Genomic DNA, 21472 nt, shown 5'->3' on the forward strand with positions numbered 1-21472 from the left:
TTAATTTCCACACGGTTACTCTGCATTTTATTTGAACAAACACCGCCTGGGAAAAACAAAAACAAAACACCATCTCCCAAAATAGTTTCACAAGTAAATGAATCAAGTATTAATAGGAAGCCTTTAGGTTTAGCATTGTTTTGAATGGCTGTGTGTATGATCACAAACTAGATAAACAGAAAAAGGGAAAACATTAGTGCTCCTACGGAGACCTCCACTAACCTCTTTTCCTGAGAGCACCTCTACTAAATACCCCGGAGCAAAGTCTAGGATCACTTACATTCCAGCAACTCTCACTGGGAATTATTCAATTAAAGGAGCCATTTCTCCACCCCTTTCTTCCCTTCTAGGGCTAGATATACAACAAACAGATATTTATTGAACATAAGTGGTACAGGTGCCCAGTATAGCTACTCACTTTCAGATGGCTTTTCTTTTCATATTTACTACTGAATAAAGTCAGATTTCATTTCAGTCTTTTTAAGTGACAGACAACAGCACTTGTGCTCAAGTATAAATGGAAAATCAGAAAGAAAGAAAAAGAAGATTTTTGTCTAGAAAAGAGTCCAGAAAAAGCCCTCTTGTCCTATTATCTAAATGCAGTATTTATGTACTGGGATTTCCCACAGATTTTACTATATTAAATGTCTGAAAAAGTTTGCCGAGGTTCACTTCAGAGTAGCTGCTCATGGTCAACCAGTGGTCTACAGTGTTCTTCAGCTTTTTGTACATTTCCTTGTTCTTTTCAGCGAAGAATCCCTGGCAATTCAATCGATCTGTTGAGAGAGAGAGATAAACAACACATTAAAAGATCATGGGGAAAAGAATCACCTTTCACAGTCAGTACTGGAAATCATTTCTATCTCATAGATATCTATATCTATAGATTCGTGTGCACTTCTGATGTAGGGATACCAATTTTCAAAACTTGATTTGTCAAAGTTTCTGTCCAAGATGCTTCTAGCTGTGCGTCCCACTCTTTTACCAGCCTTTTAAAAGCAATACTTTAATCAGGATGGTTAGGGAAGTGTCAAACCTGTTACATACAGTGAGGCTGGGTCCAGTTTATCAAGAAATTAGTCAGCCTTGCTGTCATGCCCCAACGGAATTGGTGCACCACCTTCTGTCAGTAAATGTCTAGAAGCACTGTTTGTCCATTAATGCTGACTAAATGGGGCTGGAGGAACAGGAACTAGATTCAGCAAGATCACCAGAACCTTTAAAGAGATATAGCGAAGAAGCAAAAAGAACCTCTCTTAGTAGTTTGGTCATTTGTCAATATGCTGTCTATGTTCTGAACCCTCTCCATTGGCTGGAATATTTTCAGTGATGAGGGACACTCAGGATGTTGTCCCAATTGCCCCTTTGTAAGTCCCTGTGGAAAGGCTTTGTCTACAATATATCAAAAATGAGATGCGTATTTTATTCTACAGCTCATCTCTCAAAATTTTAAGAAAATGCCATTGTGACAAGCCGTAATCAGAAAATATGGAATTCTCTTGATGAATCAGTTTATGTACTTGTGTATTCATTTTAAGAAATACTTGCATGTTCCTCCCTGACCACACAGAGTCCATATGCTGCTTTGTGCAAATTTGTTGGTATGACAAGCAATTTCTACATTTCAATCCAGTTTTCTAGTGAGTCACATCTGTGGCTAGTTATATTAAGAAAACATATTTTAATTACAAACCCCAACAGGAGAGGACAGGAGCAGAAGAAGCTGGCCTATACTAAGACTATTTTTGATCCAGTCCAGTGTTGTTAAGTGAGTGGCCACCACTTTCCTAATGTTTAGGGGCCTTTTACATCACCTCTAGGACTGGGCTGTGGCGCAGCTAGTTAGTAGTCAGCTGCATTAAACCACTACTGACCGAGAAGTCATGAGTTCGAAGCCAGCCAGGTCAGAGTGAGGACCTGACCATTAATAGTCTAGCTTGTTGTTGACCTATGCAGCCCGAATGACAGTTGCATCTGTCAAGCAGGAAATTTAGGTACCGCTTTATGCGAGGGGGGGGGGGGTACTTTAACTAATTTACGACACCATAAAACCTTCCAGCAGCATGCATAAGAATAAGGAAGTACTACATCAAGGACTCAGTGTCACAAGTGGACGGTGAAGCGGCAGCTCCCTCTGTGGCTGGAATCAAGCATACCCTCATGAAGCCGGAAAGCTGAAATGTTACATTGCCTCTGTGTCTGTCTATATATGTTGTATGTCTAAATGGCATTGAATGTTTGCCATGTATATTTGCACTGTAATCCTCCCTGAGTCCCCTGTGGGGTGAGAAGGGGACTGTAAATAAAATAAATAAATAAATAAATAAATGGAGACACTTGGGATTGAACCTTGAGATCACAAGGGGAGGTGCAAGGGACTGAACTCTCCTTTATGGGTTTTTTAAGTTATATGCTTCCATCACGTCTATACCAAATTCTGAACAGTGTTGAAGGTTGTTTATGTATTAAAGTGTTTTGAGGAACAGATTAAAGACAGAAGAGTAGCAGCCTGGCAATAAATCTACTTTTCATGGAGTTGTTTGATGGTTCAGTGGAGTAGATTTGACACAGAGAATAAATACATTAAGAAAAGACCAACATTCAGAGGAGGAAAAAGATTACATGCTTGTATTCTGTGTTTTAGTAAAAATATAAAAATATTTTCAAGGCTGACCCAAGATATTTTGCTGGCTAAGGCAAAGGATAACATGATGTTCCCTCCTATGTTCCACCTGCTGAAGCTGAGTGAAGGGCCAATTCAGTACTCACAATGAAAGAGCAGTCTTCGATATACTTACTTGATGACAGCAGGACAGTTCAAATAAATAGGATGGAATGTGTGGCACATATTGCTGTGTTTTCTAAGAAATGAAAGTTGGTCAGGGGTTCAGGAGAAAAGACTACGGGATTGCTGCTCCTGCACCCCAATATGGGTTGCCTGAGGTGTTGCCTTACTCTGCCTAATGGCCCAGGGCAATCTTGGTCAACATTTCATAAGCCCTAACAGGAACTATTTCCCAGCAGATAAGATGGTATTGCTTATGTAAGAGTTTATCTACACAGTGAATCAGGAAGTCATCTCAGCAATACCAGATGGTTTCATGCAAGCCTTTTATCATCTCAAACCCAGCTTGCCATCTGTAAAATAGTGAGTAATAACACTATTGGATGTCATTAATACCTGTACTACTGGCCCTTCTTCCCAGGATGTTAAAAGGATTACTGATATAATACACGTTAAAAGTATAGGTGCCTTGCAAGGGAGTGCTCCTAGATCTTCTTTTGTTCCCAGACTCTCAAGTGAACCCTACGGCTTAGAAGTGCCTTTTTCTCAACTTCAACTATAGCTCTAAGTGTGGCTTTTTGGTGAGGTGTGGCTCTTGGTCCCAGTCATGATAAACATGAGGCTGTCTTTGAAAATGATTTTAAAATGTCAGCTAGAGCAAATCACAAAAAGCAATTTTAGCCAGGCTAAAATTCCCTTTTTCCTCAAGAGCAGTTTGAATGCTGCATTGGGACTCTGGGAAACCATGGTTCAAACTCCCATTCAGCCATTGAAACTCAATGGCACACACCCTCAGCCTCAAGAAAAGGCAAAGAAAATGCCTTCTGAACAAATCTTGCAATGAGAATACTATAAATTTTATCTTAGTTGCCATAAATTGGAAATGACTTGAAGGCACACACACACACACACACACACACACACACAAAACAAGCTCCCCTCCCCCTGCAGTTAGTTGTTGTTGTTTGAATCAGCTTTATCTCTCTAAAAGAGACTACATTTTGTTCTGCTATTGTGCTTTATTGGCTTCTAGTGCATTTCCAAAACCAACACAGTGCTGACCATCATTATTAAACCGCTAAACAACTTAGGGTCATCTCTTCCTACTTTTTTAATTCAGATTTCTATTTGAGAAAAAGTTGGTAGGAACACAAGGATTGGCTAGATGCAGTGCCCAGGCCACAAATCTCCCTACATGAAGAGACTGATTTAGGAGGGCCTAGAGGCCAGTTATCCATCTCTAGGATCCTTCATGGGCTGTACTTGGTGTGTATGTAAGCAGCAAGTTGTTCATTTTCAGTATTGAATTTTAAAAAGAATGTTTAGATATTAGATTTTACTAGAAACAATAGAACTCCTGTAAAAAGTAACCAATAATTTAAAAGCTAACTTCCCTCTTTCCCATTTTTGGGGGACATTGACGGTATTGGTTCTCCTGGGCTTGGAAAACAGCCTTAGGTTTGCTCACCACTGGTCCCGATTTTTGTTAACGGGATGTAGGTGTCATAAAAACCTTTTTGTCTCAGTAGACCTGTCTGTTCAGTCAGTGACTTGGTAACCACTAGTTAGTAAATTGCTTTCTCTTAGAAGCAAAATAGTAATTCCAGCCTCATAACAAGGTGAATGGAGATATCTGTGAATCCAGGGAATACTTCTATGAGTGTAGAGTTATTGATACTATTTCCCACTCAATGTTATCTTTTTCCTGAGACTTTATGTTTCTCCATCAAACCCTTCAGGTCTAAGAGCCCTGAGAACTCTAGATTCAGACCTTTATCTCCTCTGTGCTGTTGGACATTCCTAATATTATATGATTGCTTTTAAAAGTTCGTAATGCTAATTGTATTGAACATCTCTGATATAAAATAAAATGTCAGTATATAAATATTTCTTAAAAGTAAACAAACCAGCAAGTGTTCTGAAATTAACTATGCAAATGCCGAGTCTTCCTGAATATACAGTATATATTTTTTCAAAATGTACTTTATCTCGCCAACAGATGAGGAAATTCTCCACATAGTGGTTTCTACTAATAACAGTGGAAAGACAATAAATTACATCATCCAGACAAGGAATTATTTGAATTCAGTAATATTTTATTTTTGTGGAAAATTCATAATCTTAGTTTGGGGATTTCCTTGAAATCTTAAACCACCTTAAATGTATGTATTATTTCAGGCCAATCCCATTCACTAAAGTTAAGGTAGTATACAGAAGTTCCCAGCACCAACCTTAACTTAGGGATGCTGTGAAGCTGGATGATCTGGGAAAAACTGATTGGTCCAGAGTCATCCAATGAGATTTATTATGGGTGTGGTATGTTCAGTCCAATTCCTGGATCTACTTCATTCACTGTTCATAACTGTAAGGTCATCCTAGCCATTATAGATGTGACAGCCTTCAAACGAGGAAACTAATTTTGACATATATTCAGTCTTTGAGTGCATCTACACTGTATAATTAATGCAGTTCAACAGAATTTTAACTGCCATGGCTCAATTTTATGAAATCACGGGAGTTGTAGTTCTACAAGGTCTTTAGCCTTCTCAGCCCAATAGTGCTGGTGGTTCACCAAACTAAGGCTCTTCACTCTTTGTTACGCCTTGTTGCTCAAAAGTTTCTCACCCCCCCCCCCCATTCGCAAAATGCAAGCTTTTGTTTCCTCTTAGACTACTGGCTATTTCCCTTCCTCCTCCTCTTCTTAATCAAAATGCAACTGAACATTTTACAAAGGAAATATATTTCATTAGGCTCCTCCACAAACTTCACTAAGTAAATGTCTTAATTCTGTATAGCATTCACATATTTACATATTGCACACATCTATCTTTGATGTGTCATTGTCATATGCATTCAGATTTGGTTGGTGCTGAATATTGTTGAGAACTTCAGAAAGAACCAGGTTAACTTTCTGTGCATAAGTGTTGTGAACTTATAACATAGGAAAGATCACAAAATAGGTCTGTAAATGTATTAATGTATTAAAAATGAAAATATTTTTTTCACGATATTGTACAGACACTTCAGACTTATTCATTTATTATTTTCTTTATAATAATGTAAACTAATTTAAAACCTTACTACATTAAAATCAAGAGAAGGAAAATTTCTTTCAATATTAACACACATGTCCATTAGTATTGTACATAAATAGGAAAAACCAAAACTTAAACCCCTTTCTTCTATTTTCCAGTCTTTATTGTTCACATTTTGATATCAAATTCTGATTTTTCTCTCATATTGCTCATCTACTCAACACATGGCCAGCCAAGAATCACTCTGCTGAGTTCCTTTCCCTTTAAATGAAATGTTAATCCCACTAATTCAAGCTTTCTCTTGCTTAAAAGATGTCTATGTATTCGCATTCCTCCTCCCACATGTGTTTCTTTTCCTACCCTTTTAATGTAATTTTAATTAGATAGTAAATAGAAGAATCTTATTCTACCTTGGTATATTAGCTTCTTGTCTTGACCTTGCCTAGCTTTTCCTTAACCAACCATCATAATAAGATATGCTCTGAAGAACAAAACACAAAAGGCACTTCTAGTTCACCAACAGAATTGCTCTTTTTTGTTCACTATATTTAAACATTAACAGTACAATGCAAGCAGAAGTAAGCAAAAAGATAAACAGGGGAAATCTGTAACGGCGCTGGAAAATTGTCTATTGCCAATGTGCTTCTTGCCTGCACAGCAGCTGTGTTGCCAATTTTTCTTCTTCTATCAAGTGAATTTCCTTGAACCTTCTAGAATTGCTCCTCTGAACTCTGGATGGATACTACTACATTTATGGAAAGAAGGAAACCCTTGCACAATGCTGCAAGGATATTGGCTGCAATTTTCAAGGTAACCCAATCAAAAGGATACCAACATTGCTCAAAAGGAGACTGCTACTTACATTCAAAATAAAAGGTAACCCAAGGAAATGTGCTCATGGAAGAAAGGGACTATGTGAAATTAATAAGGGGATGTTTTGTTTTAAAATATAAAATAACAAAGAAGATGTACACGGTATCAAATTCAGAATCTGTCTCTATCTGCACTACAGCAGCACTATGCATTTGAATGACAGAAGTGCATCTGATGACTGGGGAGAATAGATTTAAAGAACTGTAGTAATACAGAGCCAGGAAGATGAGAGAGGACACAGCTCCTGATGTGTTTACCTCCTCCGCTGATGGGATATTGACTTTTCCCGCCAGGTTGGTTAGAAAGGGGACTATTTGCGCTGCCACACAGCAGAGTAAGAATGACAACCAGCATCACTCTGTGCTCTTCTTAGTAAAAGACAATTGTGACCGCTGTATATCACACAGTCAGTCAATACTTTCAGGTTACCATACCACCCAACTTAGAGATGCATATAAAAGCCTACTTTTTCTTCCTAAATGACACTTTAATCAATAAAGTAGTTAATCCTTTCTGAGAACAAAGTTGTAATGTGACTGAAATGGCTTCTGGAACATTTAGATATATGTGTGTGTGTGTGTGAGAGAGAGTGTGTGTGTACATGCAATATACTTTCATATCAACCGCTACCATAGCTTGTAAAGAATATCTACATTTATATAAGAATTAAAAACACTCTTTCATAATACCAGAAGAAAAACATTGAAAATGACAACCAGGTTTTCTACAATGAAAAAAATGTGGTTAGTTTTAAAGAAGTAAAAAACAAAACAAAATTGAGAGCAACAAGATTAAATCTGAATAAAAAAATATATTATTTTGAACTGACATCAGAAATCAGTAATGTTATGGTAATGATTGAAATTACTATCGGACCAATACAGTGCTAGTACAATAAGGTTTTAAATATTGTACATGGTTTTTTCCCTTATAAAAGCAATACACAAATAACACTAAGCCAAATATTATTTACGTGCCTTTGTCTGAATGGAAAGTTTCAGCTTTTCACATTTCCTTAAGTGGACAACTGCTTTTCCCTTTGCCAGAACTTGACAACACACACACACACACACACACACACACACATACACACACACATACATGGCATGTCCTATTACATTTGTGTGGATCCTTCCTGTTCAGTTTTCTTGCTAACAGTCTGATCTCCAGACTTCAAAAGTGTGCTGAATTATAACCCATGAGGACTCAACATTTTATGCTTTCACATACCAGGTCTTGTATTTGAATTATAGCAAGCAAAAGAACCGAGGAAGCAGGCTCTGCTCTAAATATCTGTATTTCATTTACTTCTGTGCAAAGGTAGCAAACAACAGTCAGTCATAATTGGTTCTGTCAGATCTTGTACAGTCAGTCATAATTGTCTGTCTAGAGGTGTGTCAATTTACAGCAAGTAAAATAAATATTCTGTCAATTATGGAATTAGTTAAAGTAAGTCTTTTTTTAATTATGTCGGTTCCCTACTTCGTCATACACAAGATCCTTATCCACGGTGTTAACCTTAGCTTTGCCATTTCTGCAATGTAAATACAAAAGGAGGAAAGCTGCAGCAACAATACAAAGAGACGAGCTAGCTATATAACATCCTTGCTGGAAGAACATAGCAAGAGAAACGTCAGTCTACTAGATTAACATAAAACACGTTTTACTATACGGAATTTCTACTAGGCTGCACAGAGAAGCCAATGAAAGCTTACGTCTGAAACTAAAGCCACGGCACACAAATATGTTGCATTTATTTCAACCAGACTCATTTACGCATCATGCGCTGAAAATTAGGTAAAGTTACAGCACATCCTTTAGGACATCAAAATCCATGTTGTGACTTCACAAAACGCATCTCAAATCCCCTCTGCTCCTCATCAAATGCTAACATTTGTTTTGTATATTCTTTCAGGTTTCAGAATGCTATTTTCATGCTTCTGTTTAGAAAACACTTGGCATGCTATAAGTATCCAAATAAGTAACCATTCTTCTATTGTGTCTTGAATAATTTTGGGGCAGAAGAACATATTTATGACAAAAATTGCCCTTTCTTTGAACACCATGGAAAAAAACCCCTTCAGGCAAATGTTATTGGCACTCTTGCCATTGGCTACAGAACCCCATCGCCATAATCGTAGCAACACAATCTTGTTTTTTTAGTTTAAAATAATTGTCCTGACTTCTTTTTGTGCTGATGCAGGAGTACAACGTCTAGGCGGAATAAAAAAATAGGGTCTGAGTATTTTATTACAGTCTTTTCACTAATATTTAGAAGTATCATTATAAGTCCATTCACTATTGTCTAATTTAGCTTCAAATCAACACAGGGAGCCATTTTCCTCGGCTATCGGACAGCGCTATGAAACAGCCATTGCAGATGTGAGGAAGGGGCCTGGAGGAGAAGCAAGGCCACTTGGAAAAGCATAAAGAGCACGAAAGGGGGATATTGTAGGCAGGTATTCAGGAGGTGAAAGTGGTGCCTTTACCATGTTCCATGAGAGCAAAGTTACCTTGAAAGTGATAAATTGATTTCAATAGGATGAAATGACTGTATCAGGGGTTGGGCTAAAAAGGTGTTTTGTATTTGCACCTCTGACAGAAATTGCACATGCTCCCTTGCTGAGGATATATATATATAAAAGGACTGTCAACCATACTGGACAGAATTCATTTTATTTATTTTTGGTGTATATGAGGGGGGCACGGCGACATTGTGCAGGATCATTAAGCACTGTTGTATAAATAAAGTTAGAAGATCAAACGAAAGGGGGGACTCAGGTTAAATGGTGGAAGACAAGCTTAAATAAAGTTCTAAGAAAAAAAAAGAGTAAGACATGCTGTAATTCCAAGAACCTATTACTTCAGACAATTTACTTCAAAAAATAAAATCAGAATGGTAAATGATTACCCCAAAGCAATCATGTCATCATCACTGAAAGATGGAATAAAATAATTTTTTGTGAAGTGGCTGAATGAGAGCAACTTAAAAGCCACGGAGCCTGTCAGAAGCACATTATTTCTTTTTACACCCCGTTTCCCAATTCATCTCAGTGCTGCTGACTAACCTTGGCTCCCAGCAGGTGGAGCATTTAAAATAAATAGCATTTCCTACAAAATGCGCTCCAACTGCCCCATGACAGACGCTTCCAATTCCTGGCCAGCCACTGGATCAGCTTCAGCGGTATCTAACAAGGTGTAAATACAATAACAAGCATGTAATTAAGTGAACATGATGAAGTTAATGGAGATAATTCATTCCATTTTGGGCTTATGAATATTCTATTAGATGTTATCAGGCAGCTGGAATAGCTGTTAATTTAATCATCATTCAGACCAGCAAAATGTTCTTTGTGCGAGTATAATTGCAGAGAATGAATAATTGATTTGACAATTGTACCAGTGGATTTCAAACAGTTCTGTGCGCTCTCAGAGCAGGAAGGGAGGAGAACTGGAATACTCAAAGCCCTGAAGAGGTGGCAGAGAAGCCAGCCTGCAAATTGAACATTATCAGGACACAGATAAAGGACAATTTTTATTTTATCAATGCAACACAATTACATTACAGTGCGCTAGTAATCACTCTGCCCACACTTTAAAAAGGGAAATAAATTACTCTTCATGGAAAAGGACAAAAAGAAATATCAAAACCGTTTAGAAACCATTGATATTGGATGTTTAATTTTTTTGCATTATATTTCATTATAGGAAATATCAAACTGTGCTTGAAATTGCTGGCACATTTAACTCTGTTACCTGCAATCAAATACACAGATTGTATTTTATATGTATCTCTGAATTACAGCATGTTCTATGAATTACAATGATTTTGATTGCAATTTTTAAAAGAACCTACACATATATTTAAAATATATTTATTTTTGTATATAAAGGTACTGCATATCTAAAGCATCCCGAGTCTCTTTTTAGGCAAAGTGAACATTGCTAAAAATATAATGCAAGGTGCTGTGGCTTTTATTTTGCCTCTGTAGCAAAACAGGGAATACATGTAAAGTGAAGTATCATCAACAAAGGCAATTTCTTTCACAGAACTTGCTTTCAAACAGGGAGGCCTGGGCCTTAAAGATATTTCACTGCCATAGGTAGTCTACAGTGCTATGCAAATTATATTTCCAATTACGGAAACCCAAACCAATGTTCTAAATGTGAGAACATATTGCCTAATACCAAAAAGGAGGAAAGAACTAAAGTAAATTATCCTTAGATTGAATAACCCTTTCAAAGTCTCAAGAATATCAAAGGAGGAAAAATGGGGAAAATGTACTCGAAGTCTATATGCAACATTTGTTACGTCCCTCTTTAGAAAGGCACATGTAAAACACTTGATCTAATTCATTGAATTCTATAATGTTTACAGCTCATTGGATGTTCAGAAAAAATAGGCAATAAACTCATGGTGTACAATATCCCTTCCAAAATGTGACAAGACAAAAAGGTGGGTGGCTGAAAGCTTGGTTAAGATTGAAAAACATATTTACCAGGGAGCAAGCCTCAATCCCCACAGTAGAATTTAGTTGCCTATATTATTAACTGTATTTATCTCCCCCCTCTCAAAAAGCCGGTCTTATTTTATTGCCAGTAAAATATAATGTATGCTGTCTTCAGAATCATGAACGGTATTTTGAGGAGAATTAAGCAGAACATCAGAGTAAACATGCATAAGTTGTCCTATTTCTATTCTAGAACTACACTAAGTGGTGGGAAAACTTGCATACAGAGAAATAGATTTTCCTTTGGATGGGTAGCCATTGAAGGAGAACCAACTCCTCACTATGGAAGAGTGTTCTTTGGTTCACCCATACTTTCTTCCATCTACTATTCTGTATTTTAGGCACTGTTAGTAAACTTCACTTACCGAAAGGATAAGACTAAGCTGGATCTAACCACTAAAATTAATGCTTAGATATAGCAGTTTATAGGAGTCACCTAATGTTTATTTATTTATTTATTTATTTTGCTTATATACCGCTGTATCTCAAGCCCGAAGGCGACTCACGGCAGTTCACAAACAGTAAAAACAGTAGAAACAGCAGTGGTTCCATACAACATATAACAATTGACTTAACACATTATCCATAAATGTTCCATTGGTTCTACATTTATCTTTTTGATACTATTGTGTTGAGCAATACATATCATTAATGCTTCTAGTTTAATATGAAACGGTGACTACTACAGTTGGCCCTCTGTATCCATGGCTTTTGCACCCATAGATCCAATCATCCATGGTTTGAAAATATTTTTAAATATTTATAAGGAACACCATTTTACTCCACCATAGTATTTAATATTGTAAGTTGAACGTTCAATTTTTGGTTTGCGAAACGAATTCCAGCAAATACCAAGGGCCTACTACAGAGGTATCCAAACTAATGCTTGCAGGCAGATGCGACCCTACAAGGTAATTTACTCAGCCCCCACCCTAAACTTCAGCCTTAGGGTTGCCCTAAATCCAAAACAACTTGAAGGCACACAACAACAATAGCAATCCTAATTAACTTGACGAGCTCATCAGCCAAAAGCAGGCCCACACTCCCATTGAAATACTGGTAAGTTTATGTTAAATTCGTTCTTCATTTTAAACATTGTGTTGTTCTTTCATGGTTTTTTTTTTTTGCATTACAAATAAGTTATGTGTAGTGTGCATAGGAATTAGTTCATATTTTTTTCAAACTATGGCTGAGTGAAGGAAGATAGACACTTTTGAACTGTGATGTGGGAGGAAAATTCTGAGAGTTACTTTGGACTACAAGAAGAGCCCAGTCCATACTTCAGGAAATAAAGACCGACTGCTCACTGGAGGCAAAGGTGAAGTACTTTGGTCACATAATGAGAAGACAGGAAAGCTTGGAGAAGATAATGATGCTGGGGAAAATGGAAGGAAAAAGGAAAAGGGTCCGACCAAGGGCAAGATGGATGGATGTTATCCTTGAAGTGACTGGCTTGACCTTGAAGGAGCTGGGGGTGGCAACAGCCAACAGGGAGCTCTGGCAAGGGCTGGTCCATGAGGTCACGAAGAGTCAGAAGTGACTGAATGAATAAACAGCAACAAATAGTCCAACCCCCCTGAGGGACTGTGAACTGACTGTCTGCTTTAAAACTTTTGAGGACCCCTGGCCTACTCTATATAACACAGGTATGTACAACATTTTCAGTGCTGCTGGGGCTTTATGCCAGTGAGTCCAGGAATGCAAAATGTATGTGCAGAAACACTCTGGGATGTATGTGCAGGGATGTATGTGCAGAAACCCTCTTCCAGTAAACTTGCTTTCTTGCTAAATCAAAGAGTATTCTCTCCCTCTCATCTTTATACAGTAAACTAATAATAATAAAACTTTATTTATACCCCGCCACCATCTCCCCGAAGGGACTCGGGGCGGCTAACATGAGGCCAAGCCCAAATAATTACAATAAAGCAAAGTAAAGTACATACAGTACAAAAGAGACGATAACATCAAAAAAGTGCTTAACAACAACAACATAGCAATACAATAAAATAATGACAACAACATAATAAAAAAAGAAGTATAAAATCTTTCCCAGTTAAAAAAAAACTATAAGGCTATCTGGGAGATAAAATTGATCTCCCTACTATTTTCCTCACTGATTCTGCTGTAGAATACTCCATCCTTGTTGCTAAAATGATGATGGCAATGTTTATTTATATCCCCTTTTTTCCAAGAAGATTTATCTGTACAGAAGTGGCATGGAGGATGGTTACCATAGAGGTACATGCCATCATGTCCCTGTCACAAGAGTGTTGTAGAAAAAATATTACTGAAATATCTTAAAGAAAACAAAATTAAATTCTGACTATTAGGCAATCCATGAAATTGTCTGTTGCATCAGCTTTTGAAATGCAGGGAATAAACAATGCTTGTCGCTGTTCTTTCTGTTTCATTTTGCAGAAATGTTCCTCATATGTTTTACTTTCTCAGGCTTAACTCATATCTATTTCATTAAAGGGCTGATGGTTGGTGCTTGGGTATCAATTTTTAAGCAAAACAACAAATGCTAAACACAGTGGCTGACAGAAGCTCATTTATGAACCATATGCTAGTATTGAATCAATTTCACAACTTCTAGTTTGGCTCTGGGCCTGGCTGACTGTTCTTTTTGAAATCCTAGATAGTTTGGGCTCTGGACTGTTGAAATCTTAGATTCCATATGGTCTGGCTGCATGTTTTAGTGGCGAGGAAGGCTTTGCTTGATTTTCTGCCCAGACTGTAGGACTCTCATAAGCTCTGCAGGGCATTCAGTATTTGAATGTGCTGTTTTAACTGTTTTAAAATTGGATTCTATTATTGTTTATAGGGGGTTTTAAACAGTATTTTCATACATTTAAAATATATTTTTACTTTTGCATTGCTTTAATTGGTTTTTATTTGTTCGTCACCTTGAGAGCCCTTGGGAATTGATGCAGAAACACTTCAAATACACACACACACACAAATGATAAGATCATACATACACACTTACACTTTGCTGAGTATACTGTCTTGTCAGGTTAAAATCTGTTGTGCAATGATGGCTTTACCAGTTATCTCAATCTTGCTTGTTCTTTGATTCAGAAGTGTATAGCTGTTTCACATTTTTGTAGTGTCTTAAATTGTTCCTTTTGAATGTTTTTTAATATTGCCAACTGACAGCGACCACAAACAACTCTCTGTGGTGGGATGTACAGGAGAGCATGTTTAAAATTTTAAGAAGAGAATACAAACACAACTCAGATACAATCTATTTTATATTTGAATGCTGTCAACCATATACAGACTACAACGGAAGTAGCAATACTTTACCCTCAGATACTTCCACCTATGTGAGCTCTTTAAAAATGACAATGAATTGGGTCAAGTGGCCTTCAACCTTGTGCTAATGCTGAAGATGAAATCTCCTGATGCAATTCATTTTACTTGCTAAATTCAACTGCAGACAACCAACCAGACAACCACCCAGACAAATAAGCTATATACTGTCAGGAATCCAGGGCAGTGTGTTTAGCTTCAATAGAAATAAAAGCTAACATCTGAATCTGGAAATGCCCCTTCTCATTTTGCTTTGTTCTCTTGCAATGCTAAAGAGCCCATTAACACAAATGCATGCTCTCTTGGAAGCACCTCAACAGCTATACTGCTGGAGAGACCCTTCACAATGGAAGTGAAGGACTACAGCCACCTTCTCTTCTTCCCAAATTACTTGCTGTAGAATACAAAGATGGGAAATAGCAAATTGAAGCAACTCAGTTATCTGCAATGAAGGTTTATTTGGGGGTGGGGGGTGGGTGGGAAGTGGTTAAAAGAACCACAGTTCAATGCAGATAATCTGTGTTCAGAAACTGGGTTATACAGCAATGTAGACAGGGCCTTAGACTAAGGTAGGCCTTTAACCTTTAGCATACTGGCTTCTACTTGCTTACCTCAGGTTCTTATCTTTAAAGCCCTAAACGGCTTAGGTCCAGACTTTTTGACAAACTGCATCTCCCTCTATAGACCAACTCAGACATTGCGGTTATCGAAGGAGGTCCTCCTCTCAGTCCCACCCCCATCCCAAGTACTGCTGGTGGGAAGGAGAGAAAGAGCCTTCTCAGTGCTGCCCCCCACCTCTGGAACTCCCTTCCTAAGGAGTTAAAAATGGCCTCCTCCCTCCCCGCTTTCAAGAAACAGCTGAAGACATACCTTTGCTCACTAGCTTACGAGGAAGAGGAATAGTAACTGGTAATACTACTATTATACCTCTGATTAATAGTTGCCATCTTTATCCGTGCCCTGCTCACCCCACCAGCTCAATAGATATCTTGAGCAATGATTAATCGATTTGCCCCAAGAAAATGGGAAATTATTGTTTCCATTCAATGTTTAGTGTTTTGTCATATGTCGGTTATAACACAGTGTTTTTTTATTTAATTTTAATTGTCAAGTTATAATTCGTGTTTTACTTACTTACTTAGGCGATCCCTCATTGGATGAGTAAGATGGACTTCCGTTATGGGTTTCCTTGTGGGTCCGGATGTGGCTGTGGAGCCCTATTCTTGCTCTGCATCTTCTTCCGCAGTGAGGGCATTGGTTTCCAGGTGGAAGGCAGTCCCGGTCGGAGTTGGCTTGATGCGCCTTCCTCCTGGCACGTTTCTCTCTTTCACCCTCCACTCGTGCCTCCTCGAATTCTGCAGCACTGCTGGTCACAGCTGACCTCCAGCTGGAGCGCTCAAGGGCCAGGGCTTCCCAGTTCTCAGTGTCTATGCCAGAGTTCTTAAGGTTGGCTTTGAGCCCATCTTTAAATCTCTTTTCCTGTCCACCAACGTTCCGTTTTATGTTCTTAAGTTCAGAGTAGAGCAACTGCTTTGGGAGACGGTGGTCAGGCATCTGGACAACGTGGCCGGCCCAGCGGAGTTGATGTTGGAGGACCATCGCTTCAATGCTGGTGGTCTTTGCTTCTTCCAGCACACTGACGTTTGTCCGCTTGTCTTCCCAGGAGATTTCCGGAAGCAGCGCTGATGGAATCGTTCCAGGAGCTGCATGTGACGTCTGTAGACAGTCCACGTTTCGCAGGCATAGAGCAGGGTTGAGAGGACAATAGCTTTATAAACAAGCACCTTGGTATCCCTACGGATGTCCCGGTCCTCAAACACTCTCTGCTTCATTCGGGAAAATGCTGCACTTGCAGAGCTCAGGCGGTGCTGAATTTCGGCGTCGATGTTGACTTTAGTGGAGAGGTGGCTGCCAAGGTAGCGGAAATGGTCAACATTTTCTAATGTGACACCATTAAGCTGTATCTCTGGCATTGAGGAGGGGATGGCTGGTGACTGCTGGAACAGCACTTTGGTTTTCTCGATGTTCAGTGATAGGCCAAGCTTCGTGTATGCTTCTCCGAAGGTGTTTAGAGTGGCTTGTAGATCTTCTTCTGAATGCGCACAGACGACATTGTCATCAGCATACTGGAGTTCTATAACAGATGTTGTTGTGCCCTTGGTTTTGGCTTTCAGTCTGCTGAGGTTAAACAGCTTGCCATCTGTCCGATAGATGATTTTCACTCCGGTGGGAAGCTTCCCATCAACAAGGTGAAGTATCATAGCGATGAAGATGGAGAATAGAGTTGGGGCAATAACACATCCCTGTTTGACACCCGATTCCACCTTAAATGGGTCACTTTGGGAGCCATTGGTGTCCAAGACTGTTGGCATCATGTCATCATGGAGGAGCCGCAAATTTGCTCACAAATTTGCTTGGGCACCCGATTTTGTGTTTATATGTGGGGTTGTTTCATTTTTGTTAGTATGGATGTATTGTTGTTGTATTCGGGCATTGAATGTTTGCCTTTTATGTTTGGAATCCGCCCTGAGTCCCTTCGGGGAGATAGAACGTAATATAAATAAAGTTTTATTATTATTTTATTACTATTAGTGTGTAGGCACAATTAAAGATCTTTGTATTTGCTTTGCTTAAAATAAGCAGAACTGATATTTGGAAAACTGACTAATATTTTTTTCTTATTAGGATATTTACATTGATGGCAGTAGGCCCATTTGTTTAAATTTAGATCCGACCCATTCATGTATAAAGCAAAGCTTAAGGTCCAATTTTCCAAGTTTCACTATCCATGTACTTCCCTATAGTCTCAAATGCTTACAATGTAGACTTGCGGTACTTTCCATTCATTCCTCAGCATAGGTTTTTTTAAAAAATTAAAAAAAAATTTTTTTGCAATGAACATTTACTTCTTTTCTCTTCTTTTCTCTTCTCTGCTCTGTTTTCTTTTCAAGACTGAAATCTCAACATTATCTCTGATTCTTTCCTTTTACCCTCTTCCCACATATATTCATGCAAGATTTATTTGTTGGCCTTAGCAAAAAGGCTTAGTACTGGGGGTCAGGTTGGTAGACCAGCAAGGGGGGGGGGTCATTTTCAATTCCTGAAACCTCATGACCCTGTCCCTCCTTCCCTTTTCTGTTACTGCCTGGTCACTTGCTCTCTTGAAACAATGAGAAGAGCAAAGAAGAATATGTTTTTTCCCCTGAATGACCACCTCATTTCCACTGCATGGGGATATAGAATGGGACCCAATTGAGGGGCAAGTTAATGGCCAGGAGCAATGGTGCTGGTGAGGAGCTGAACAAACTGTATGTACTCTTGCCTAAGGATCCTGCCTTCCTCCAACAAGAACAAGCACTACTTTTTGCTTTCATCTATGCCAAATCTACAAACTCATCATTTATCACCTGATGCAACTAAAGTTTTCTTTCATTCATTCTCGTTATTATTTTGCAGTGATTACACTATGCAATAAAATGGAACTGGCCTACAATGATAGCTAAAGAACAAACATCAGCCATCACTAATTTAATAATGTTGACTTTCCCTTCCTAAAGAAGGGGAGCAAAGACAGGATAGGAGTGGCTTACAGGGCAAAGGAATGTTTTATGTGAGCTCCCATTGTGGTATAGAGGAAAGGGTCTGGGGCTGACTTGTTCCACAGTTCTGTATCTATCCTCTTGAGTACTATTCTGCCCGTAAGACTGGAAATGGACCTTAATGGTTCCTACAAAAAACCAAGCAGACCCTTTCTCAATGCTTAAAGCCCATCTAACCCAGTATTAAATGCATATATGACATGTATGTTTAATTTGAATTATCATTCCTTTCTATGAAAAAATGAACTATAACGTATATTAATTATATTAAACCGCTTTGAGTCCTCCGAGGGGTGAGAAAAGCGGTATATAAATACTGTAAATAAGTAAATAAATAAATTCATTACAACACTAGGTTGAGAAAGGGCATATGTAATCTTGAGTCGCCATCCCAGGTCTCCTCACATTCCACCCACGACACCAGATTTACATTTTATTTCATGTCAACTAAGCTCGGTAGAGATAATGGTTACATGAGACAAAACAGATCCAGTTTCAAACTACAATTCCAACAGAAGCAATGTGTGAACAGTATGAACTCATGGTACATTAGTATTTTATAATCCTGACAAGACTGCTATTGGAGCAATTAGTTCTTGAATGCTCCCAGGGCTTTTGTTTCAAAGTCTGTTTCAGCAAGAGAATGGTCTGAAGATTCCCCTTGATGTTAAGTATAGTTGTGTCTGAGTCTGGGGGTTGGTGCTCACCTCCATTTCTAAGTTGAAGAGCCAGCGTTGTCCGTAGACACTTCCAAGGTCATGGGGCCAGCATGACTGATTGGAGCACATGTTTTTGAACTGCTAGGTTGGCAGAAGCTGGGGCTAACAGGGGGAGTTCATTCCGCTCCCCAGATTCGAACCGCTAACCTTTTGGTCAACAAGTTCAGCAGCTCAGCAGTTTAACCCGTTGCACCACCTGAGGCTCCGTGGTCTGAAGATTAGGATCATAAATTCTGTTCTTGCACCATGAAGAAAGCCACGGCAAATCGTAAGGGATTGACCATGTGAACTAGTTCTAAGACCTATACCATACCTTAACTATAAGCAAAATGCAATGGTTGTAATTACAGGCAGTCCCCGAGTTACAATCATCTGACTTACAAATTACTAAGTTAAAAAAAGGGGGAGAGACAACAGGAAGTTAGAGAAATCTACCCCTCGAAAGGGAAATTCACTCCTGAAAGTGTTACCATAGGAAGCCACAGCAAGCCAATTGTTTTCAAAATCCAATTATCACAGGGACAGAAAATGAAAATGGAAAGTAAAAAATGTACCTGTTCCAACTTACATACAAATTCAAATTAAGAACAAACCTACAGAACCCATCTTGTTAGTAATTAACTGTAATAGTAAGCTGACCATTTCTTTTTTATGCTGATCTGTTCAATAATTAGGCTTAAAGAACAATCCTTGGTGCAGACATGTTGTAACAGATTCTATTTGTGATACTGAATGGTGTAATCAATCTCAGACAAATCTTGCTGTCAGTCCTCAACAGCATATCTTACCACTAGCTGGACACACAGTAGTGATTTGCATGAACAGGGAAAAATTATTGGCTGCTTATGCAGGGATCTTGATCATAGCAAAAGTGACACTTGGGCCAGCTCATGCAGCTCTTTCCATCACCAATATGGGCAGGGCCAACAGCATCCCCCTGTCTATAGATGAGCTGTGTATACTTCACAAAATTTACACTTCAAGATGGACTTATTTCTGTAGCTTTAAATCTACGTTGACCTCAAATATTCACTGTACGTAATTTTGTGTCATCTGCAAACTCGATAAGCACTCCCTCAAAATCTTCATCCAAGTCATTAGTAAAGATGTTGAACAGCACTGGAACCAATACTAAACCCTGGACACTCCACTATTCACTTCTTTCCAGGATGAAGTGGATGGTCATTTGAAGGGAATGCCAGGAGTTAAACAGGACTGTCCTTGTGGTCTTTTGCAATGTAATGTTTCTAGGAGTATACTGTACATTTTATATTATTTTTGGTTCAATCATTATGTTTTATTAATGAGTCTTACTCCAATAGAAAGATTGTGTTTCTTTAATATAAAATATACTTACATCCGTATTTCTGAGTTGTAAGCTAAATCCAATATTTAGTCCCAAATAAAGCAGACCCATTTTTTCAACAAGAATATGTTAAAGTCACACTTACAGAAGTTTTGCGAATATTCTAGCTGGAACTAATCATTGGATTTAGACAAACATCATTAGGAGCTGGACATCTGCCTCTTTGTGTGAATTATTCTACTCCAGAGAGTGAGTTATGGCAGCATTGTATAACTTAGTATGAAATAATTGCTTATGTAGCTATAACGAACAATTTCGTGCCAATTTCTTTATAAAATGTAGATGAAAGAAGCAGAGGTATAACAACAAACTATTAGGGGCATTGGTTGGAACATTATATTGAAATATCTTTCATCAGTGAACTGATCCAATGTTGGATTTCTGATTAAACACACCATCAAAATTTAATGATTCATACATTCTACTTTTTTACACTGGGAACTTAACTTACATTGTCCAGTTGTATAATATTTATACCTTGGACTTGCTGTGAAAGGACCCACTGGATGACCCGAGTCATAACAACAACAACAACAACAACAACAACAATCATCATCATCATCTTTATTTATACCTTGCCACCATCTCCCCCAATGGGGACTCAGGGCGGCTTACATGAGGCCAAGCCCAAGCAGCAAATTACAATGAAATAAAAACCAGGTTTATGCGAGACACTTGATCCTTCCAATTATGATAAATTCTCTGGGTTTTCCCCACACTATCACCCTGCTACTAGCTGCCAGAATTAACACAAAGTACGAAGTCCCTAGTGTCCGTAAAACCAAGTTATGGATCAGACCCAAGAGATCTCTAGGGTAGCACTTAGGTCAACATTCAATTTATAGTCTCAGCCAGAGTTGATTAATTCAGTCAACTAGAGTTATGTAAATGCTTATGTCACAAAAAGCATCCAATTCAATTGACCTATTCAACTTGAGACTAAACATTTTATTTCTTCAACATCCAGTCTCTCAGTGCAAGATCTAAGATAGCTTTGATCACGAATTTAAAAAACAATATAGCTAAGACTCAATTCATTACACCATTAAAACTGAAATTTAAATAAAATGTAACAAGAAAGGAGGACCAGAAAAAGGACCAGTCCACTCCCTTGTGGAAATGAGTTCCTGAGCTTGGGAGCAGACACTTAGGAACTCCCTCCCTCACTAAATTAGTGTTTATATTAGTGTATTATTGATGTGATGTTTTTTAAACTATCGTGTATGAACTCCCTTGTTGTAAACCTGCCTGAGTCCCTCGTTGGAGGTG

The 21472-nt window shown here is 38.5% G+C and overlaps 1 protein-coding gene across 1 annotated transcript in view; it reads right to left on the bottom strand.

Annotated features, from left to right (window-relative positions):
* POLA1 (DNA polymerase alpha 1, catalytic subunit) overlaps nucleotides 1-21472 on the bottom strand; it is a 225929-nt gene continuing 204457 nt past the window's right edge. The window contains exon 37 of the mRNA XM_060770123.2: nucleotides 1-776. Within this exon, the coding sequence (XP_060626106.2) occupies nucleotides 607-776 (170 nt within the window). The 3' untranslated portion in view covers nucleotides 1-606. The remainder of the gene's footprint in view (nucleotides 777-21472) is intronic.

Source organism: Anolis sagrei, chromosome 3 (assembly GCF_037176765.1).
Source record: "Anolis sagrei isolate rAnoSag1 chromosome 3, rAnoSag1.mat, whole genome shotgun sequence".
Taxonomy (NCBI): Eukaryota; Metazoa; Chordata; class Lepidosauria; order Squamata; family Dactyloidae; genus Anolis; species Anolis sagrei.